Here is a 24,513-nt window from a genome sequence, read left to right on the forward strand (position 1 = left end):
ACCTGTTAATTGCAATCGCGCGTGCGCTTCTTCCGTGGCAAGTGCGCTACTGAAATTGAACATCCATTTCATGTTGACTAGTAAAATTACGTGAATCGATACAAAATAGATCCCTTATTTCAACCTGTTGTCGAGTACTTTTATTTTGAAACCTCGACCCTCGTAAGATTGATACATACAAAAAATGTGGTTACGATGGAATGTGCTTCTCAAGTAATTTGTATGGGATCACTGTGTTTATAAGGATGGGGGATTTGTGGCTTTTCTTCAGTTTTCAACGTTCGTTCGCGTACTACAGTGTAATTTTACACTACGGCACAACCGCTGCAACGCGAAAGTACATTCCTGGTTTCGTTTCAATTTCTTTTTTTATTTGTAAATTTGCTTCCATCGGCTTACTGGTAATTTTATTTTAAACAATAGACGTCTTGTGAACTTCTTTCCCCATTTTACACCGCGCTTTCTCTGACAAGTCAATTGTGCAGTACCCTGGAAACGAGTAGGTCTTCAAAATGGGATGTTTCCCACTTCCCGTACAAAGCTAACATTCACGGCCTCCTCGTCAGTTTTTCCAAGTAGGGAGTCGTGTTCGATGACAGGCCGCTACCCGGACTGCGTGGCAACGCAGGCGGCATGTCGTCGGCGACGCTTTGCGAGCGGCTGAAGAGTGCCGCGACCTCTGTGATGGGACCGCCCAGAAAGCGATGCACAGGCGACCGGTCACCAACTGTGAAGAAGACTGACTCCGCAAGACCTGACCGAAAGTGAAAATCAGCCTTACGCCAGCTCGTGTACGGAAATGCTCAAAAAAATTCCACCGAGGAAATGCGAAATTCGTATACATCCACGTAACAGGAGGCAAGCTGAAAAATGAGCAGGGACGCAGCGGCACAAAAAAAAAAAAAATTCCATGCGGACGACTTGTTTCTTTTGTTACAGCGTTCATTTTGCGACCCTTCCTTTAAAGGATCGGAGAAACAGGTAACAATCAGTGGTGTACAGTGAAATCTGATGAACTCTGGATAAGGCAACAGTAAACGTCGCACCAGTCATCATCACGATGCCACGGCACGTCAAAAGTTGACTATTTTAATGAGTAGGTCTTCGACTTAACGTCCCATTACCCATATTCGCCCGATATGTTGCGCTTAGCGACCTTAGTTTCATGCCTTACGTCAAACAAATAAATGCACGGAGAGCGGATTCATCACATCAGGAAGCTCTTAAATCCTTCCAAAACCTGATTTCTCAACTATCAACATCAGAGTAGTAAAAAATCTCTTGAGAACGGCTCGGAGCGCATGCGCAGGACCCATATCACAGAGACAGTCTGTGTGTTTAAGTAGTTTTCATTGGGCCTCTTTCGCCTTCAAAATGGCAGTTGGCATCGCAGAACGGCGGTCACAGTGTAACTGATTAGTTACAACGAGTAAACTAAGACCCCCGGTTTTTTTTAAAGAATCGAACTCACGTGTATGAAACGTCATATCTCCAGAACTCTTTCTTACAATGATGTAACTTTGCAGGGGAATTCAGTGTTGTACGTGGTTACTGTCGGCAAACTCTGTTGTGAACTGAGTTAATAGTAAAGGAGTCGTGCCCGATGCTGCAGATTTGCTGTACGAACAGCGAAAATTTACTACGCCTAAGCGATACATCTTTTTTCCTTTCACATTTAATATTGCCACACTAATAGATTAAAAAACAAACGTAAATAACAAGTTTATTAATAAGTGTAGTTCTATTCAAGGAACAGTGATTAAACTGCAACCGGTTTGTGGGCCGTATCAGTGAGTAGTAGTTTCGTAAAGGTTTGAAATTACGTCGTTAACTCCGCGAAATATTGGAAAACAAATTTTTGTTGCCCTGGAATGCGTTAGGCTACGTGCGACCGGCGCCGGGTAGGTAACAGATGCAGCTAAAGTTCTCGCCACTTTCCGGATGCGCACTTAACCTGTCGCAGCAATAGAGTAGCTCAAACAGTTCATTGTTATTGTACTCGATGTGTCAAAATCTGTCTGCAGCTACAGTACAGACAGTATTTCTTTAATGTAATAACTCTTCCACAAGGCATACTGTCGGGCTACATATTATATATTGACAACGTCTCTCGTTCACATATTTACATAAGCTGAACTGGTTATAGCCGATGTTATTCCTCTAGCCATCCAATCCCAGGTTTTAAACTATGTTTCAGTCACCTTTTCCTCGCAATTCTTCACTTTATAACGACAGCTCTCTCCCAGTTAAAATAAATTGCATAAAGCAGGCGAACTAAAAGAACCGTAGTACCAGTACATACTGTTAGTAGGTGAACTTCTGGTCTTCCACGATATATTCCTAAGAAACATGGTTCAGAAGACAGAAAAAAAACCACAACTATACCGAATCCGTCATCGTCAAACACCTACATCGGTTGCCAAGCTATGGCGGCTTAATGTCAAAATTGTGATAGAGGAAAAGTGGGGAACCAGAAAGAAAAAATGCTCGTATCATAGCACAAAAAAGGTGAACACGTCCTGGGACATAGTTAGGAATGTAAAAGAAGGGCATTAGTTTTTCGACTTATCTGGCAGCTGCAAAGACATTTCAATCAAAATTTGACATATTCGCACTTTTTTTTTGCGACTTAACACTACTTCCACGGTACAGTAAGCTATCTTGAACCCACTCCCTGTTACAAGTGCTGACGAGTGTAAGAACAGATAGAAATTTGTGTATCTAGAGAATGGTATGCATTTATAATAGGAAGTATCCTGGATTCGGTACGCATACATCCTAAACTTTGACACACTGTCATATTGCACGACATGACAAATGCTACGTTGGATGATGCGATGGCACGTGTTATGTTATACGACATACCATTTATAATGTTGCTTTAGTTGACACGATACGAGTTCTAATACTAACTAGTAAAAAGCCGCGATATCAAGATGTTTTAAATGTCTTTGAAGCTGACAGATAAGTCGAAAAGCTAGTTCGTCATTTTACATCATTAACTCTACCCAAGACATATTCGCCTTTTTTGTGCAACGTTAAGAGCATTTTTCATTTAGGTTATTAAATATTTCCATTTTATGCAAGGAGTTTAATCCTTCAGTTTATCTTGTTTGGGATGAGAACGATCAGTGGAGGTTAGAATGTAACGATCGGTGGAAAACATCTGAAGCTCAGTCTGCGTCATCCGTATCTGTGGACAGCGATAGCCGGTAAATTACGTAAACTTGTGAAACTAATTGTATACTTAAAAAAGTAAAATTGTCATTTTAATTTAAATAACTGGAGACTTCTCAGGTGCAACCGTTTTCTGATCGAAAAAATACCATCGGAATAAGAGACAATTTGTTGCAGCGATGTTGTAAGAAAGACGCGTTTCATTTGTTGAGTTTCTCGTGTGAAGTTGGGCGTTACGGCCACAGATGTGCGCGGCATGCCAAGGAGATACCGCACGAGAACGTCCAGGGGCAGAAGAGTGGTCAGAGTTTCCTCGTCCTCTGCCCTTTCTTGTGCTTCCGAGTGAGTTGACAAATAATATTTTGAATCTTTTACGACTGTCGAATGATAGTGTCTAAGAGGTGTGTGTGTGTGTGTGTGTCCGAATATAATAGAAGAGCCATAAGAAATTGCCTGGGGTCTTAACGCTTCTGTAGAAGCCAATTAGCGGGCTGTGTTAGTCCCGTATTGCAGAAAGTGAACTGTGCCATGAAAGCGAGTAATTGTTTCAGGAACATTTGCGACAGTTGATCGTAATTCGGGGGGGGGGGGGGGGGAGAGGCAAATAACGTAGGTAATCTGCACGTGTATCGCTGCCAATTATTTTCTCACTCGTCATAGTGTTCTTCATATGTTTCTAAACTTCAAAGTTCGTCTGCTCGGCCCGTGTATTGTTGAGCAACACGGTACGCCTGACAAGGTTTTCAGTTGTTGGAATATCTTTACATTATAAACCGGATTCTATGTAATCTTTTCGGGCCCTTACAACACCTCTTTGTAGCGTTTACTTAATTCCCGACAGAAGTTGCATTCTTCTCCTCACGACATTCCATATGTCACGAAAAAACTAATTAACGCAGTAGTATAGGCGGTGTTCGTTAGATGGGGCACGTGCTCCTCGATTTTATAGCGATTTTTTAAATAGTTTTCCGGTTTCTGGAGCCTCGATGTGACTAAATGAATTTCTCTGTTATCATTGTAATGCCGGCCGAAGTGGCAGTGCGGTTCTAGGCGCTGCGGTCTGGAACCGCGAGACCGCTACGGTCGCAGGTTCGAATCCTGCCTCGGGCATGGCTGTGTGTGATGTCCTTAGGTTAGTTTGGTTTAACTAGTTCTAAGTTCTAGGGGACTAATGACCTCAGAAGTTGAGTCCCATAGTGCTCAGAGCCATTTGAACCATTGTAATGTTGTATTCCTAATATATACCGTTCTCACCTACTTGACGATAGTTCAGAGATCTATTTTCGAAATGTATGTTCGCCTTTAGTAGTATATACGAACGTAAATTCTGCTACGCATTACAGTCTCCGATTACTGTGCCCATTATTTTCAGTTAACTCGTCGATACGATCACCTCGCTTGTGACAATGCCAACGTTCGTGTGACGACTCTTAATTTGTGATTGTACACTGAGCCAGTAGGGGCGCTGTGGGCGGCGCGCCGTTCGCTTGTCTGAGGCGGCGTCTCTTGTTGTTGCAGGCCGCCGGTGGTGAGTGAGTGCTCTCCGCAGACGGCGCGGGTGAGCTCGGCCGCCGTCGCCGCCATGGCCGTGTCCCGCGTGCCCAGCCCGCCGCCGCCAGAGGTCAACACGCCCGTCGCCGAGAACTGGTGCTACACCCAGGTGAGCCGCACTCGCCATGTTCTTGCCCCAGGTACGTCTACTCGGCCCTGTTTCCAGACACGTCATGCATACACGGGACTGAGAAACACTTGCCGGAATTTATGCAACCGTATTGCAACATTTTGTTCAAACTGCAAAGCGAATAAGCCTGTTACCAATATAGCGGATATAGTACTTTTTGGAATTGCTATTTTTTGCAGTAACTATATATTCGTACTGCAATATCAGCATTTTCTCAGAAGCCTTTATACGAGTTATTTCCATTGGGATCTCGGAAATACTAAGCATTTATTTTACATATATTCGTGTGCTAGCCCATTTTACGTAAAATGGTTCTTGCAATTAGCCACCGAGGACCAGAACGTTTCAAAAGTCCGCGATAACTCCGTCATTGAAGTGAAACTACATTCGTCAGATCTGATCTTTCAGTAACTCGATTTACTGTGAATGTCTTCATTACGAATGCCCGCTGAGGGTAAAATCCTGTGACCGTGCACTACGGTGATGACCGGTTTCGTTCGCAGTTTGGTAATATTTGTACGTTATCAGTATGTTTACTTCTTCTGGAACCCTTCTAAGTCGTTAACTCACTTTTTCGTTTCGTTGTAAAACTTTCTGAATTACTGTTATCCATTTTAGATCGGCGGCACGAATGTCGGAGTACTTTTTTTTCTGCAATGAGGGACAGAGTTGGGTCGCTATTTTGGAAATGGGCAGTATTAGTTGTAGTAAAGATAACATCGTGACTATAGTAGAGACGGCGTAAGATAATCCCTGTCTGCTGCCAGCCGTGGCCGCAGACCAAAACACTAGCCGCATACTGGGCTGCGGCAACACTGAACCGTTGCCACTCACACGTTTACAGAATCGCACTAAGTTGCTGTGTGACGTAGGCCCGCGCCCAGTCCACTGCAACTGTCGAACTCAGCTGTAAGTAGTTTCATTTGAACTGAAACCAGTTTTGTTTATGGTACTACTCACGCCCTCTTGTATATAAAATCGGTAGCCTAAATATAAAAGTTTTGCTGTTTCCACTGTTTTTGAAATTTGTTCCCACCGTTGCCTGTCGATATGTCGAAAACGCAAGCTTCGTCAGTTTCTCGTTTGTCAGTAAACCCCGGCCAGATGTTATTAGAGGCTCGCGAGTACCGACCTGCCGAAGGACGCGTGCCTCGGTTCGAGGTCTTTGTCTGATTATTGTAAAATCGGACGTCGTTGTGCTTTAGTAGCCGTCAGCTAAGAGGACTTTTGACGATTCCGAAAAATTACCACCAAAGGAAAGAACCATTCGCTCGCTCGTATTGTGTGGCAATAAGAGACAAAGGTGAAATTTCGATCGTAGCTAGGTGGTGTGCACTCAGTGTTTACAAAACGTTATCGCGCTGTTGGCAGGAAGGGAAAGGAAGCCAACTTCTGAAGTAGGCGCTGTGATGTGGCAACTGTGCCACTTGGGGAAGTACACGCTGTCGCGGACGATACTCACCTGCTGCATAATTACACATTTTGTCGTCGTAATCTTTAGATCTTTTATCTTCGTATCAACACAGCTTTCGGGAGGCACGGTCTCTGGTCGGGTATTTGCTTCAGTTGGAAACTGCAGATCAGTAGGCTTTTTCTATCAGCGCCGCAACCTTGTCGGAGTTTTCTTAGATCTTCGTAAGACCTACGAATTTGGTCTTTGGGTCCTCCTGCCGATTTTTATTCGCCAGTTCCTGTTTTACCCGTCGTGCAGTCTGTGTTGGCTCTGTTCTCAGCTCTGAGAATCAGGAATATGGCGTTCCACTGGGCTCCGTGTTGAGTGTCCTGCTGTTAATGGAGTTTTGACATGTCAGACCGTCGGTATGTGGAAGATTCTGTATTCAGGCTAGCGCCCTCTGCACGTAGCGTTTCTGGGGCACCTCTGCTCTCACCATTCCCACACTCTTCCCCTCCTGTTCTTTCCTATTCCTGCTGCCCTGACGCCCCTTTTGCCTCTGTTTGCACGTTACCCCTTCCCCTTTATTGGACTGAGCTGTTCTGTTCGTCGCTCGATTTCTCCCATCGTAGATCGTGGGACCGATGACCTCGCTGTTTGCTCTCCTCGCCAGAATCAATCGACAAATCGACGAGTATTTCTTCTCACACGTTCGAGGACAGTACGTGATTTTCCTAAACCTGTGTATGGCTTATGTTGTAGGAGGGATCCTCCCACCTCTGCCTCTTCGTCCAGAGCTATATGTCGTCCACATTTCCCACCCTTCTCCCACGCCATCTTTTCTTCCACGATTTCGTTCCAGCCGTTTTGTTCAGTGGTCTATTCTAAAAGAGATGCTTTTCCATGTCTTTTCTCACAAACTTTCTTCCTGGTGTTGAAGGAATGTTGAGGCGCATTGCTCGGTGATGCAGGTGATACATTGAGCTGGAAGTCAGCTTAGAAACGCGTCGCAGGGCCACCGTGCTCCACTCCTTACGTGTGGTCGGCGATGCAGCTCCCTTCACGTTTCACGCATTCTTGTACAGCTGTTGAAACAGATTTTCGAAAGCATACTAGAGTCGCATCCTGAAGAATGTCGTTCTTCGCTGGAATGGATCATCAGTTCTAATCCACTGTAGCCAATATCAAACTTAGTTTGCCACAACCGACTAGATTACCTTAAAGCTCAAGACGCGAAGCCAAATTCGACAAAGAGAATTCGCTCTTCCCGTCTCGTGTACTTGGCTCCTTTGTTGCCCAGGTTTTATAGTAGTGCGGTTGGCAGATTACTTTATTGCTCGAAATAGCGTTTTGCCTCGTATCGAAATGCATTACCACAGTCTATAGCGAGCGACGAATTCGAATAAAATTCGAGGTTACCTGGTACTTGATATGTCGTAAGGTTCGGTTTTAATGCGTTTTCGGCGGTTTTTAATCGCGTACTATGTATCAGACGTTGTGCGAAGTAGTAATTTATATGTAAGAAACGAGTTTGTGCAAAAGGGGTGGAGGGAGCAGTCGTGCAGTGAGAACGCAATGTGAAACGGCTGGAAACAAGATGCTACAAAATTTGAAGTAATTTAGTGGTTGTCCGTTTATTTATAGGAAAGTAGCGGGAATTTCGGAACGTGTGTGTGTGTGTGTGTGTGTGTGTGTGTGTGTGTGTGTGAGAGAGAGAGAGAGAGAGAGAGAGAGAGAGAGAGAGAGAGATGGCGGAGAGCAGAAAAGAGGGGGCGCGGTGGGGGGGAGAGTGGGGGGGGGCTGTTCCACCCCAAGGTCAGGAGGGGCGTCTGTGGTGCAGGGGCTGTAGTGCGGCTCCAGGGGTGGACAGAGATTCTCTGGTCAACACACGATCCGCGGCTCCCACCGCAATCGCGACAAATACTTTCAATTGATGCGGTCCACTGCTGATGCCTGCTGTGCGCTCGGAATGTTCACACATTTTCAGCAGCTGTGCACATGAGTGGAAGGTTTAATTTCGTCATATTAGATGATTCACAAAAGCTTGCAACTGTGTTATTCGTGATTTAATTATGAAAACTGCACCAGCTACTTACTTTTTGATGCTTAGCACTACGCGTTTCGGGAGTTAATTCTAATTTTAAAGTGCACTTATTTACTTTAATATGTTTGCATGTCTGATTTTCCGCCTCTTGCGTGTTTTGAAGTTAGACTGCAATTGGAAGTACCTGTCAGTAGGCAAACAGAAATACCACTTCTAACATTAGCGTTTAAAACACACACAGATTCATTTTGTCCCGTTTTCCGATTATAGTCTAACTTCAAAAAGACGCGAGAGGAGCAGAATATCGCACATGCAAACATTTGTGTAAACAAATGTACTTTAAAAAGAGAATAAATTCTCGGAACCCTTTGTGCTAAGCGTCAAAAAAACCACTGGTGCCGTTTTCATTACTAAATCATGAGTGGAAGACGGTTCATACAGGGTGTTTCAGATGTCAAAGATATGACAGGAATAATCATTCGGAACAAAAGTAAACATGGACCCTAAAACGCATGCCGTAAGAGCTATGGTCAATTCTTGATCTTGGATACAGTCAAATCTCTTCTTCTACAAGCTCTTTGCTTTCATTATTTTGGGACGTGGTGGTATGGATTAAAACGAGGAAAAAAGTCCAATAAACATGTGCTCTAAAACGCATACCCTGACAGTAGTGAGCACTTGTTCATAAAGATTTGTTTCAAAGTAGCGAAGACAAGTAAGCGCTCATAGCTGCATTTTAGCGCACATGTTCACTGCACATTCGTTCTCCTTTTGCTTCGTACTAACACCTCCCAAAATATGGTAAACAAAGAGCGTGCAGTAGACGAGATTGGTTTCACAGTGTAAAGAACAATAATTGCTCATAGCTCTTAAGGTATGCGTTTTAAAGCCCATGTTTACTTTTCCTGCCATACCCTGAATATTGACCATCACATCTCAAACACCCTGTTTAAAGACGAGGTTACATAGCGGCGTGTGGAATGAGCCACCTCTTATCCTTGTCAACATTTAAATTTGTTTCTGACGACTTGCGCTGTTAGCGGTGCACAGTGGATAGTTGGCGGATTTCTTTGTGATTACCCTCTCGCGCTGTTTTGGGAGTTCTTTATTTCGCTCGTTCATCGGGACACGTTAGAAGACAGTGTTTGCCAGCTGCTCCTGAGCTGTAGAAGACGAAAAGTAGTTTTGAAGTTCTAAAAGAAATTTCAGTTGTCACGTGATTGGAGACGCAATATTCTAATGACGGCTCGTGTTAACCACATGATATTTCTCACTTTCATAGGATCGTTAAAACATTTTCTACATTTTTATCTCTCGGAATGTATATACTGTTTCTAATGATACCATTTTTGCTATAAAAACGGGTTTGTTTAGTATTTTTCCCATGCAGTTAGATAAAAACCTCACCTTACAAACAAAATAGAATGCAAAACCAAACTAAACACTGCCGACAAGACGAGGTGGGGGGGGGGAGAAGAGGAGGGGAGGAGAGAGAGAGTTCAGCCACATATTTTTAGGCTTTTGGTGGTTTCTCCAAATCACGTGAAAAGGACGTACCGGGTTTTCCCTATGCTTGTTCCTATCGTAGCTTGTTAGATCGCTACTTCCCTGACAGTATTACCTGAATCTTTCTTCCCTTGCAGCAGTGTCTTGTTAATATTAGCTCCCCGTTCGCGTCCCGCTAACATACCGTTTGCTGGATTTATACAAATATGACACTCTTAGTGTACATATAATCTTTGTCGAATGACGTTATAGTGGCACTAGTAACGAGACTATGAACACAGTTTTCTCAGTTTCATATACAACTGCGTATCCACACCTGTAGACAACTGAAATTACAGGCCTGTCTGTAGTTGTTAAAATATCGAGCACACATTGAAACCACCTCATGGGCCAACGTCTGCTTGTTCTTTTAGCTGAATAGCGGTGGCAGTGTGTGTCACACACATACACATTCCTTTTGACAAGTTGTAAAATTCATCAGTTCCGGATTTCCAGATATTGGACTTACTTCGGGTTCGCCGTGCATGGTAGACAGTCATATCACTTAATTTTTCTCGGTGTTTCATTGAAAGCAATTTTCATCTTTTGGGGCTGAAGCAGGAATCTTGAACTGCCCAATGGTATGTCAGACGAAGGTAGGTGGAATTTCATTCCGGAGGGTTCCTGCCAGTGTTAGTTTCTTTCTTTGCAGCTGTTAGAATTCATGAGCGGAACCAGTTCTCGATGATCATGTTGCGATGAGTTTATACACACCGGTTTGGCACTTACAAATATTTTGTTCTACGGTCCCTTTTCCAATGTGTGGGATTCCCCCGTGGAAATAAAACGTTCTTGCGTCACAACCAGATAAAAGCTTTAAGCCGTATTTGTCGGGTATTGCTGGCAAATACATTTTGAAACCACACCACCCCCTAAATCTGAGGAGCGTTTCGTCAGCTGGGAAGCAGTTCGGTGGGGAGTAGTTGCGCTGACAGTTTTCGCAGTTCTGGGAAAGGAGCGAATTTATCCCGTAGTTTTCTTTCTTCTGCCGGACTGTCCATGTTATCAAGATACAGGTTTGAATCTTTCAGAACAAGAGACCAGTCGGAGCTTTGAGGTCAGTCGCACTCGCGAGCCCCGGTGACAACTGTCCAGTTGCACACGTGGATACCTTTCGGGTTATTCCTTTGTTGGTTTAAAAAACAAGAGTTTCAACCGTTGCGTCAGCTATAAACAGTGTAACTAAGTCCACCTGGATGACTGTAGCGCTAGTATCTTCTTTAGTTCCAGGGAGGTAGGTAATTATGTTGCCAGCTGGTACTCCGGCAGTAGTCGTGTGTGTCCGGCAGGTTATTTGTCCTTTCTCTAAATCGAAAGTTCTAAATTCTTCAGAGGACGATGAAGACTGAGTTGGTGGAAAACATTTTGGGAGCGAGGCTTCATCCTCGGGGAGGACATCGAATTGATATTAGTAGTCGTCACGAATTTCAATTGTCTTCTTTCTCCAGGATCACCACTACTACGCGGCTCTTCTCGTTGCCGCCTTCGTAGCTCTTATAGACTATCTTTGTCCTTATAAAAGCGCTTCATTTTTTACGAAAGAAAATAGGTCAGTCAGAAGAGAATTAATGTGTGCATGCAGTAACAGTTCAAAAGCCTACGAAAAAATTTCACCAGTACAGTCCTACAAGGAAGGTACCGTGGGGCCCGCGCTGACTCAACAGTGGCCTTTAAAACAACTAGGGTTACTTCAGTCAGAGAGACGCACTCGTTCACAGTTGTCACAATTGGTGGAAAAAGTGTGGCCAATGAAGGTGGTTAGCGCATGCTCCGGCTGCGTAACCACGAAGTGGTCAGAGCACGCAGTACCGACCGAGGGTTGATGCTTCCACTGTGTTCTCGCATTCGTGACCAGATGATTCGGCATACCACGTCATCGTCGCCTGTCTCCGAAAATGCCTCGAAAGATGTGAACTGCAGAACGTTCGTTATGGGCTCATTCAATTTACACTTGTCTTTCTTAGACCGATCCAAACTGTTTGCAATTTCTAAATCGAGAAAATGAAAAATAGTTGTAACAGACCACTTCATTGTTCAAGCGTTCATTCTGCAGTAGCTGACCATTCTGCCGATGAGGTCCACGCATGGCATATTGAAGATGTTTTCACCACCACCGTCATCACATCTTTACGTTACTGCTTCCGATGTATTTTATCCACAACTGCTTGCTGCTGCCGATTACTGTCTATACGACCATTACTGCTAAATCCAGGCAGGTCGGAAACTTCATTAATCACCAGATCTAATGTGTGTTCATTTCCAAGGTCCTTTCTTATAACCAAAGTATGTTCACTGTGCATATGAGCAAGAACTGCAATGCTTCACAGTATTTCACACACTCGATGGGATGCAAATGAAGTGATTGTAGGTTAAGTGGACGGACATGTGTGTCCATTAAAGTGGGCATATATTCTCTCAGAGGAAAGCAGTCTAAAAATTGTATTCATTGTTAATAAATTATCTGACACACAGAAAGCTATATTTGAATCTTCAATATTGGCCAGTGATTTCTTATTAAGACGTTACTTACTAATAAACTGTACACTCAACTGGCGTGTTCGCCTTCAGCAGATACTAAAATAGTTAATTATTCGTGTAGTATGCACAGGCTCCAGCAGAAGGAAGCACCAGTCTGTTTCGCTGGACAGTGGAGTGTGTTTAGCAAAAATTTGGCCGTGGATTCTCGGGAGATTGTGATGGAGCTAAAAATAAACTTAGCAGAGAAAGTGATGCGGTCTCTACCGGAGACGGCGCAGTTGCCCTGGACACCGGAGCAGCGAGAGCGGGCGGTTTGGCGCAGACGCGAGGAAGTCACGTGGCAACCCGGCTACCAGTCTACAACTGCACAATATACCTTTCTGCTGATCCGCAGTGTAAATTCATGTCCTCTGCCGAGTTACTTGTGTACGTGTGCAGGCGGCAGGTGGCAGGTGGAACGACTACCCGTGGAAGGTACATAAAGTGGGGGGGGGGGACTTGTCTGGCGTCCAAAAGGGCACCGTCATTGGCTTTCGGGCCGACGGCGGAAGAATCGTCGAAACGGCTAGGTGTAGCTGTTCGAGGGCCGCCGAGGTTAAAGTATACCGCGTATCGGAAAATAGCAGGTACAAACAGTGTCTCGGTTTTTGTCAGAAGCGCCACAACATCCGGGAATCAATTTTCGCCGTAATCCTGAACTAATGCTTGGAAACATTAACCTGTCCGGTAAAGAACGATATTTACTCTCAACAAAAATTAATGATTTCGGCTGTTACAGGCCACCTTGAAAGTAACTGTAAAAAAATGTAACATTAAGTTTCAGACGGTCAAATATGCAACCATAAAATACATTAGTTGTCGACTTAGTCGCCTGCTGGGAGTGAACTACTGCCTGCTTTGGTCTGACACGACACGCTTTTACGCATTTTAATTTTAACGTAATCGGCGTAGTTCCACTTGTAACTCCGCATCCTACGTTCATTATTGTCGTACCACGTAGATCTGGAGGAGGCCGGCGACTGCCTACCCCGGTAGCGTCTCGCCGAAACTGTGCGCGAGTGCGCCAGGCAAACTACAGTTTTTACAGAGCCTTGTGATGCGAGGACGAAGGCCCCTCGGAGGCTTCCAGGGCGCTCACTGGGCTATTCCTGGACGGGACGTCTGGCCTTTATTCTCGGACGCGTGGCCTTCCAGCGGCAGTCCGGCGCCACGCCGCTCCGAAAACATCGGCCGTGGTGCAGCAGCAGCGAGTAGTAGTCGCACCGTGTGCACGCCGTGCTCGGCGTTACATTCCAGACAACGAACATCGCATATTCCAAGATAATGGCTATTATTTTTCGTAGTGTGGTGCGAAAACTTTCTTTGTAGAGCTATTCCCTTGGGAGCTGGCACATTTCTTCTAGACCAGACGAAAAGACGTGGATGAGAGATTGCCAAAACGCTTTCGGATTGGGCATCAGAAACTGTTAACAGATAATTTACGTGCACCGTTCGACTGCCGCGATCCGGCATAAAACCGCACGCATTTACAAACGCTGCCCCTTCACGTAAAGGTGTCAGATCCGCAGCAACACGAGGTAACTGGATGGAATGTGTTTCGCGTTTGATTGGACCCGGATGACCTTTGTGGACTGCGCATTACTAGAGCTCGATCTGCAGAAACTTTTGTGCGCAAAGAGAACTGCTCGATCCGATAAATTTCTTAGGATGATAAAGCAGACGCTCGCAAAGAAACAGGTATTTGACAGAGTAGGAGCGGTCACATCACGAACTCGCTTTTTCCCCGGTCACGACAGCTCCCTAGGTGTAGTGTAGCATTCCCCGATTCTGGTTTTTGTTTAAACTCCTACTTCCGTAGCGAAATGACTGGAAGGCTGCTCAAGATGAAAAGAACACAACATACAGCCGTGCCGTGCCGTGCCGTACGTTTTACAGGCATTTGGGGAAAGCACAGAGAGCAGCACAACTTTATGCAAAGAAGCCAAGAATTACACTCGAACACAAAAAACCGACACACCACGAAGGAATTATCCGAATGGGACCGAAATCGGTAGGTCTGATGCACATGTACAGACAAATGATTACAATTTCAGAAAAATTGAATACTTTTTTCGAGAGTGAGTTTGAGAAATTGAGAAAGTCAGTAATGCGTCGGCCCACCGCTGGCCGTTATGCGAGCAGTTATTTACCTCGGCTTCGATACTGTTGCTGGCTGTCTTCCTGAGGAAAATCGTGCCAAATTCTTTCCAATTAGTGCGTTGCCGAGCTGGTTGGAGCGTCCTGCCTACAATGCTCCAAAAGTTCTCAATTGGGATTTGGGAGAGATGAGGCGACCTTGCTGGCCGAGATACGGTTTGGCGAGGACGAAGACGAGCAGTGTAAACTGTCCCTGTGTGTGGGCTGGCATTATCTTGCTTATTTTACGTCCAGGATGGGTTGCCACACGGGGTAACAAAAGGGGGCGTAGAATGTCGTCGCCGAATCGCCGTGCGCGGATGACAAAAGGGATCGTGCTATGAAAAGAAATGGCACACCAGACATCACTCGTGGCTGTAGGGCCATCTGGCGGGCGACAAGTAGTTTGGTATCTCGCCGCTGTCCGGGGCGACCCCACTCACTCTTCAGTCTCGAGTGCTGGTTCGAATTTAGCCCCGATGACCAGCGTCGACGTGTGCGGGAGAGGCCCCGGATATAAACCTCACTGTCGCCACCGTACGGCTTGACAATCGTGAGTGCCATTTAGTTTCGTAGCGAGGTCCCTTACGTTGTCAGCCCTGGCACCCTTACGGCACAGTGGTACGTCGGCGCTATTTTACACTTCGTGGCAGCTCATCCTGGGCCCGCCCACACACGACAGTTTCGTACCTTGGCCGGCAAAGCCGCCGGATCCCTCCCCAACTGAGTACGTCTGGAGCATTATGCGCAGGACTTTCCAACCATTTTGGATGTTGATCTAACGCGCCACTTCGAATTTGGCACGATCTCTCAGGAGGACATACAATCAATCAATGTCAAGCCGAATAACTTTTTGCATAAGGGCCAGAGGTAGACCAATACGTTGTGTGGCTCAATTTGTGAGGCTCTTTCTCTTGAATAAATCACCTAATCTTTCTTAAATTGTGATTTGTTTCTCTATCGATTTCCAAAATTTCCCAATAACGTATTACAGAATTTAAATTTCCAGAACGTATTTCGCATATTTCCCACACTGATTTAAATGTCGGTCACCGTTCCACGTCATGTTTTTCGAGCAGGTGGTAGCTAGTCTTTAAGGCTGTGCATTGGAATCGCGCTTAGTTCTAGGTGACAAAGGCTAGGGGGGGATGGTTCCCTCGGAGCTGGGCTCCTACGGGCGCCCCGAAGGTTCTGGCGTTTCAGCCCAATGGTGCCCTGCCAACCTGCGCACAATTTTCGCATTTCACTGCTTACATCAAAAGTGAATGGACAGAGTTGCTGATACTTTGCTATCGAATCCGTCTATATCTTTTATGCTTTGATGCGTCTTTAATCGACGTTTAGTATTATTATTTTGCTAGTGTTTTACAGTTTTTTTGTTTCTGCCATTGGCTATTGTACCCATTGCTGGAATAAGTTTGCAGATGTTTCGCCAGAGTGCACTGGAGTACGGTAATGTAAGGATTAGCACCTAGCGCGAGTTTCACTAATCATTAGATGAAAAAGCGCACGAAATTACCCCTTGCGCGAAATACGTCCCGTTACGTAAGTTTTTTGCTTGCGGATTGCAGGTAACGTGCGTAATTTGCAAGTTTCGTTTTTGATTGTATTATGCGTAAGTTTAGTGAGTTTTACTACCTTCCGAATAACAGCAACAATACCACAAGTTCGAAAACAAAGTATGAAGTCAGTGGGCAGTTTGAAGTAAAATTTTGGAACACTCGATTAGGATAAAAGTGAAGGAACTTGGTGCGGCCAGATCCGATGTATACACGAACACAGTGTAAATCCAGGCAAGGGTGTAATCCACGGTTTTAAGAGGAATGTACAATGCAGCTGAGTGTTGTTTGCGCTACGTCACTTAAAACGCATATCTTTGTAATGCACAAGTGTAAACACAACCAATGACTGTAAATTTCCATGACGGTTGGTCAGCTTGCTCATGTTAAAGTACACGATCAGTGATGTCAGGGGATATATGATACGTAACATCTGTTTAGGTACTGTATCGTGTGTGTTGTATTATACACCCTGTTTGCTCATTTTAAATTTACCGCCTTCATTTGTATTTTACTTCATCAAAATTTTAGGATAAGTTATTGCACAGGTGTTGCTGCTATTAATTCCATCTTATTAATGTTTTATGTGCATTACATTTATAAAGTTTTAGTGGCTATGTACATCCAGTTTACGATCTCTCATTCGTACCAGCAGCTGCTTGGCAGCGCCACCTATTGAGGTGACTCCGTATTAGGCGTCAGTTCTAACCAGCACACGACGCTGTGGTGCATTATGCTTACTACTCGAGCCCCCATCGTATTTTGTTACTCGCTCCTGTGAACGGGAATGCGTTATGCAGGTCTCGGAGTCACTCGCGTCCATCTAGAAAGGTAAGGCCTTATCGTAAGGCTTCGGCAGTATGATTGCATTTGAGTGTCCGATCACTGGCGAATTCTCTTATCTGTTTTTACTATTTTATATTTCTAGTTTTAACTGAGTTTAACGAAGGCGAAGTTGGCTTTATGTATTCGACGAGGCCCTTTGGCTACACTGTCTAAAGGATCGTTCTAAGAAATGCCAAATTAAGGGATTTGCTGTTTTAGTATTTGACCTGTTTATACATGCTTTTAGGTTATCGAAGTCTGCACAACGCGATCGCGATTCTTAAATAGATGTATTTGTTCTGTTTTCTATGTAGATCAACCTGAAGATGCCTATATAAGGTGAAACGCGTAGTTGAAAAATAAACTAAAATTGCAACCAAGACTGTTTTTAACCAATACCAAGAGTGTCAGGGAAACATCGCTGTTTCGTCACGCGGACTCATACACACCGCAGTTTGAGTGCACAAAACATTAACCGCCTCAAGTTTAGAACTAAAAATGCCAAAAACTGTAAGCCTGCCCAACGAAGCTAACGTACAATACATAAAAGTTCTCTCCATACACGTCTTTTAGTACGATTTGCTGTGGTAAACTGTCGGAAATGTGACGTTCTTATGTTATTTGGTAATTGAGTACGAAACGGAAAGATACAATATTTAAACATTTGGTTGGAATGTGTTACCCCCCCCCCCCACTACCCCCACTCCTCCTGAAATCTTGGTTGTGGTGACACTTGTGTTGCTTAGCGCGAGGTCTAGGTCAGTTCCGATCGATTCCCTAGCACGGAGACTACGATCACATTCACGTGTTTCCTCATAAGTATTCTCTGATCGGCCCTGGTTTTGTTGTTCACAATTACAAATCAATAGCTCACATGACACAGTCAGAGAAAAGAACATCAAAGTTACTCATAAATTTCCAAATGGTGGTACGACTAAGTGTAGCACTGTACACTTTTAGTGATAAATTGTACATCATAATTTTATGAGCTGAAGCTACAAAGTGAGATAAACGCGTAATAATTTCATCCATCGTAGACTCACGAAGACTGCATTAGGTCAGATACAACTACAAGTCAAAGTTTAACCTTTTGGCCATCTCATATACTGCTGCAAAAAATCTCCGGTGCTTACCACTAAGAACATTCACCGGTATGTAAAATACACCTTCCAGCTAGATTTTAACCGCCCAAACGCGCCGTAGATAGAGTAAAACCTCAGACTGGCGCAGAACGTAATATTCTTCAGAGGCAAAAAGATTTTATAGTACGATCAAATTCGTGTAGTTGCTGTGCAGCACACCAGCCCAAAAAGTTTCCGTCACCACAGATTTAACTTTGAGACGAGGAGCGCTACAGAAAGTTGTCGTCGTAACGCGCCAGAATTGGCTGCCTTGGCAGAGGATAATACCGCCGTGGCCCGGGGTGCAGTAGAAAGTCCGGTGTGTGCCACGCATCTCCCATGGACCGCCTCCGCCGGAGGTCCCCGACGGTGCAGCCATTCACCCAGTAGGGCGCTCGTTTGCGAGTAATTGACGAAAAAAAATTTAGCGTTGGCGTAATCCTCAATAGCGATAGTCACAGTTCACAGGCTGGCTGCGTGGTGTAGTGTATAGGGCATAGTCCACATAAATTCAGACAGGCTAGGAAAAATCTTACCTTCATAGTATCGGATGTTATTGAATTTAGCATGTGTTAAAGCGGAGGACTAAGTAAGGAACACGTAGTTTTTGCCTTTCTCCAAAAACATTCGTTCAGAGATACAGCCCTCTAAAGATGACACTGGGCATACCATCTTAAAGATGCGAGTTTTGGAAAAAATTTTAAAATGCTCCATCACCGGAACAGTTCTAGATATTTTGTTGGTTTTTTATTTGAAAGATAATTGCTTTATTATTACAAAGAAATCCTCCATTTGGACTTAACTGTCAAAGTTCTTTTGCTATAGCGTTCTGAACTTTCCTAATTTATGGAAAAAAATTTCAAAAATGCCGATCCATAAAGTTTTGATTTTTTTCTGTTGATAGGTACCATATAGTTCTACGTACCTTGAAAAGGAGAGATTCCACTTTTAGGTTCAACAGATTTTATAAACAATTGAAATTTTTGCCATTTGTGAAACCTGTTTTATTACTTTATCACAACAGGCTCATAAAATTCAAAACTTAACCTTTCGTTAATATAATTTTAGTTTTGAAAGAAGAGTAAGAGACTCATTTTTTCAAACATTTTAAATGATTCCAAAATGTATGTGAAAGATCCAAAGACTTAAAGGTTTCAATTTTTACAACTTGTGTGCACTCTGTTTTCTACTGAAATTAGCCTGTCAGTGAACTAAAAATGTGTTCCACTGCTTCAGTATCTTTCTTCGATGTAGTGATGCCTTCCTGTTGAGCAGTGATGGCGTTGTTGGTGTCCTTCAGCTGGAAACCCATATCCAGCAGCTGGTCCACTAGAAGTTCGTTTAAATCATTACTGGTGTCTATAAACTCTGCAGTCCACCAGTCATACACACGGCACAAACAGCCCCCTTCTCAGGTTGTGAATCTGAATATTATCCTGCTGTTTCTGAGGTGTTGGCCGAACGAACGAAATTCCTCCTTTCTTGCTCTTTAAAGTGCTCGCAGTACGAGCTCGCCCATCACTTTGAATCCAAAAATTTTTAATTCCATTCACAGGAGTAGTTGGTTTGGACCATTCTTGTTTCTGGTCACGGAATTTTATTTCCTCTTCGGACAAAAGAATGAGGGCTGTGGATGTGTAAGACTTGACGACTCTCGTAAAATCCTCAGCATTCTGAATGGCAGCTGTTTGCTTTGTAGCTTGGTGCTTCAGCAGGCCGCCTGCGCCTGTACACCCGGTCAGTTGGCACAAGCGACTTACTCAGTTCAGACAGCTGGTAACGATTTTTAAAATCAATAGAAATGATGAGCTTCTCTGCCCCTGTTTGCAGTTTAATTTCGTGCATTGCTAGCAAAGTACGTGCTGGGTCGTGTCCTGTGTCACCACTTATAACTGCAACACTTATAGTATTGTTTTCAAAATGTCACTCCTGTAAATATTGAGACCTGGTCATTACTCCACTGATACCCTTGTACTACTTGTGGGAGAATTACAGACCAGTTCTCAGCACTAAACATAGTTCAGCCTCTGCACACCCTTTCACTTCTGCAATGTCTTTTTGCAATTTCTTCAGTTGCTGGTAGGTTACTGCTTTCACTGACGGTTTACCAAGTTCACCAATGAAACTGTCAAAGGCAACAGTTTTCTTAATTAGTTCATTTTCCTCCAATGTCGCATATGTAGTTTCTGCAGAGTTATCTGCTACGTCTTCCAGGCCAAGTGTCTGTAAAGTTTCCGGGACAGTCACCACATTCTTGAAACAAAAAAGGCTCTCGCTTTACGTCACAGGCTACTAATCGCTTCACACACCCTACCAAGGTGTCATATGTCACGTACCCCAGTAAGTTCTTCAAAGTTACCACACACAGTTCACAATTCGCACAGTACTCACATAGACATCTCTAGGTGGTTGTTGAAGTACCCACTTCCAATATGTGAAGTTGTATAATTGCTCTTATAAATTGCAAAAGTTTCTTTAATACTGCGAGTCATGTACCTCTTCACTTTCACAACTTTTTGACACCTTCAACTGTTACAGTTAGTGTCATTCTTTGTTGGCGCTCTGGCGAGAACAGTCCAATTTATCTTCCGGATAAAATGATGCACTGTTCGAACTTGAGCTGCTTCTACAGGATTACCATAATAGGGATCTGGTCTTCAAATACTCCTTTTACAGATTTCACATTTCTTGATTTATCTCCCACGTACTTTGATATTGATGGAACGTGGTTCAAAATTGTTTTCTTTGAAAATGTCTCTGGAATAATACGATGCACAATAGTCAATAGCTGAATTGATATTTGTGAAAAATTCCTGGTAAGAGGTGCAAGAGTGCTTTGGTTAATTTTCTTCTGAAGATGGAATTTCTACCTTGAAGAATATCGTCAGTTTTGCTGTAGCGTATTCACTCATAGACTTAGTAATTTCTCTGCACTTTCTTGAAGAACACACACGACAATGAAACAAACTACAATGAAAGTGAAAACTGCAACAGAAATTACTAAGAAACGACTTCAGTGAAGGCGTACATTACCCATGAAAGTTAAAAAAAAAGATTTTTAGAATAAAACCTGTCTAACGTAAAAGTGGAAGCTTTGCTTTACAGAGAATGTAGTACTACATGGTACTAATTAACAGAGAAAATCTAACTTTTCTGGACTCGCGTTTTTGAAAAAAAAAAAATTCTGTAGATCATAAATTCAAAAGGCGACAGTAAAAGAACTTTGAGAGATATGTCCAAACGGAGGATAGCATAGTAATCATGAAGTTACCTTTCAAATAAAAAAACTGTAAAAATCTAGAACTGTTATACACCACTTTTAAAAATGTTTCTGAAATTCGCATCTTCAGAATAGCATTGGCAGTGTCGTTTTTGGAGGCCTGTATCTGGGGGGCAGGAATTTTTTTTAGAGAATACAAAAAATACGCGTTTCTTACTCCAGAATTTTAACATGTGCTAAATTCAATATCAGAGACTATGAAGGTAACCCCCTGCATGAAGTGATAGGGATTATACGATAGGATAATGGCTTCATATACGAGGTTGTGTGTCAGCATCTCGTCAGGTGCAGTATTTTTTAATTTTTCAATCTTCATCGAAATGACTAATCATTTTTAGTCAATCAATTGGTATAAATGTAATTTCTGTTCCTTTGTCCTTTCTCTTTCCAATTGGAATTTTTGTGAATACAAATAAATATTTATTATAACAATCAATTTGAAAATTACCATCTGTCATTTAAAAAACAAAACACGAATTGACTGAAATGGCGTGAAAAATGTTTTTCGTTACCAGACGAGCATTTTTTGCGCGGTAATAGTCACAGTTGAAACATAACCTACATACCTATTGCACTGTGGAAAATGTAACTCAGATGAAGATTTAAATGAAAGAAGGGTTTGTAAGTAAAACGAAATTCAAGCAAAATGAGAAATAGATATGAGCGGAGTAATATGGACGGATAAAGTGATAAGGCAAATCGAAATTAAAACATGACATTAATTAAAAACACACGAACCAAGATTTCAAGTGGAAAAGAATGTAAAGAAGAAAATAAAGTTCATAGTGATTAAAATGTGACGAATAGGAATAAAAAATTACATTTAAGTCAGTTAACTGAATAAAAATGTCATTTCGATAAAGATTTACAAATAAAAGAATTATTATCCATCGCAGAACCTCTATTTTTTAAAATACGGATGGTTAGAATGTTCGTGTAGATTGTTTCTTGTTTTTATCGTGAAAAGTCCTAATTTCTCTCGGTCGTTCGCTACTTTGAATGGTACTGTGATGGCGTTCCTGTGTAGTGTGTAATGTAAGTACGTGTCTGATGCGTCGCCTATCGCAGCCGTAGCCGCCAACACCAGCAGCTGCGAGGTCGACGGCGGGCGCGCGCGGCTGTTCCAGGGGAAAGCAAGCTTCCTGCCCCTCACATTCCTCTGCCGCTGTATTCCATTTCCTTGCGCGTTTCGTGCAAATTAAACCATTCGTTACTCTCGCAGTCACGTGTTCAGGGCTTTGTAGCAAATCTTCATTTGGGTGGAGTTTTAAAACATTCTTAAGCTCAGCGAACAGTAAAGATGTATGTAGCCAGGCATTTTACAAGAAACTCAGAAATTGCTAAATTTGGAAAATATCTGTAAATATAATTTTAGAAATTATTCCAGTCGGTGTAACTTCCCATTAAAAAGGTGCGCGTGCTCTGTCACGTTTCGTGACCACTCAGTTGCTGCTGTTCTTGTAATTTTGCCGGCCGTATCGGTCTTGAGTGCTGATTTCGACACTAATTTTCATACCCAGTTGTCCAGTGTAATATTTCAAAAAGAAAAATTAAAGATTCTGGATCGAGGGAGTTGGGATACTTTGTATGCCACTTTCCATTCATTTGGCTCCTAAAGATACCCTCAGCATCGTCTTTGTTGTCGCCGTAGTCTTTGGTTTGATGCAGCTCTCGTGCTACTCTATCCTGTGCAAGCCTTTTCGTCTCGGAATATCTACTGCAACCAATATCCTTCTCAATGTGCTCGGTTATCATCTCTTGGTCTCAACTTTTACTACACCCCACCCCACCCACCCCCGCCGCAATTGATCCGTTGAAGTCGCAAAATTTGTCCTGTCAACTGGATCCCATCTTTCGGTGAGGTTCTGTCACAAATTTTTTGTTACCAATTTAAGACACTGTCCATTCCGTTTAATTGATCTTTAGAGTCCTATGCTGTCTCTGACATTGCCATCGGCAGACCTGAAAGTTTTTATTTCTTCTCCCTGAACTTCAATTACTCCTCCAAATTTTCCTTCGGTTTCCTTTCCTGCTTGCGCAGTGTACAGGCCTCACTCCCCTCTCAACCACTGCTTCCCTATTATGTCCATCGACTATTATAACTATCTGGTTTTTGTAGACACTGTAAATAGCCTTTTGCTCCCTGTATTTTACTCCTGCTACCTTCAGAATTTCAAAGAAAATTCCAGTCAACATTGTCAGAAGCATCTTCTAAGCTAACTCGTAGGGTCGGTATTGCCTCGTGTGTTCCTACATTTCTCCAGAATCCAAACTGATTCTCCCCGAGGTCGGCTTCTGGTAGTTTTTCAATTCTTAGACAAAGGATTCTTGTTAGTATTTTGGAGCCGTGACTTGTTAAACTGATAGTTCGGTCATTTTCACACATGCCAGCACCAGCTTTCTTTGGAATTGGTATTATTATATTCTTCTTGAAATCTGAGGGTATTTCGCCTCTCATACATCAGATGGAAGACTTTTGTCATGGCTGGCTCTCCCGAGGCTATCAGTAGTTCTAACTGAATGTTGTGCACACGCGAGGCCTTTCTTCGACTTAGCTCTTTGAACGCTCTATCACGTTCTTCAGGCAGTATCCTCTCTCCCTTTTCACCTTCATCTACGTCCTCGCCCATTTCCATAATATTGCGTCTCCCTTGTATAGACGCTCAATATACGCCTTCCACCTTTCTGCTTCCCCTTCTTTGCTTAAGACTCGTTTTCGATCTGAGCTCTCGATAGTCAAAGAGCTGCTTATCTTTCCTCCAGAGACCCCTCCAATTTTCCTGTAAGCGTTATCTATGTTTCCCCTACTGACGCATGCTACTGAAGCATGTTACTGAATTCGTAAATTTGCCCTCTAGCCAGTAGTGTTCAGCCATTTAGCCCTTTCGGTCACTCTCGTTTTTTAGACTGAACCAAGGGGCTTGCTGTTAGTGGGGATGTTTGCGTGCCTCAGCGATACAGATAGCCGTGCTACAGGTGCAGCCAGAACGGAGGGGTATCTGTTGGGATGCCAGACATACATGTGGTTCCTGCAGCCTTTTCAGTAGTTCCAGGGGCAACAGTCTGGATGATAGACTGATCTGTCCGTGTAACATCACCTAAACGGCCTAGCTGTACTGGTACTCGGGACGGGAGACTGCATCCGCAACTTTTCCCAACAGCATGCACGTCTACTGTATGGTTAAATGATGGGTCCTCTTGTGTAAAATATTGCGGAAGTAACAGTCCCCATTCG

General features: G+C 43.4%; 1 protein-coding gene across 5 annotated transcripts in view; it reads left to right on the forward strand.

Moving 5' to 3' along the window:
• LOC126214845 (protein roadkill) overlaps window positions 1-24,513 on the forward strand; it is a 344,850-nt gene that overhangs the window by 276,271 nt on the left and 44,066 nt on the right. For all 5 annotated transcript variants that reach the window (XM_049941480.1, XM_049941481.1, XM_049941479.1 and 2 more), the window contains one exon: window positions 4,696-4,837. In XM_049941480.1, coding sequence (XP_049797437.1) covers window positions 4,696-4,837 — 142 coding nt within the window. The remainder of the gene's footprint in view (window positions 1-4,695; window positions 4,838-24,513) is intronic.

The sequence above is a fragment of the Schistocerca nitens genome, chromosome 12 (assembly GCF_023898315.1).
Source record: "Schistocerca nitens isolate TAMUIC-IGC-003100 chromosome 12, iqSchNite1.1, whole genome shotgun sequence".
Taxonomy (NCBI): Eukaryota; Metazoa; Arthropoda; class Insecta; order Orthoptera; family Acrididae; genus Schistocerca; species Schistocerca nitens.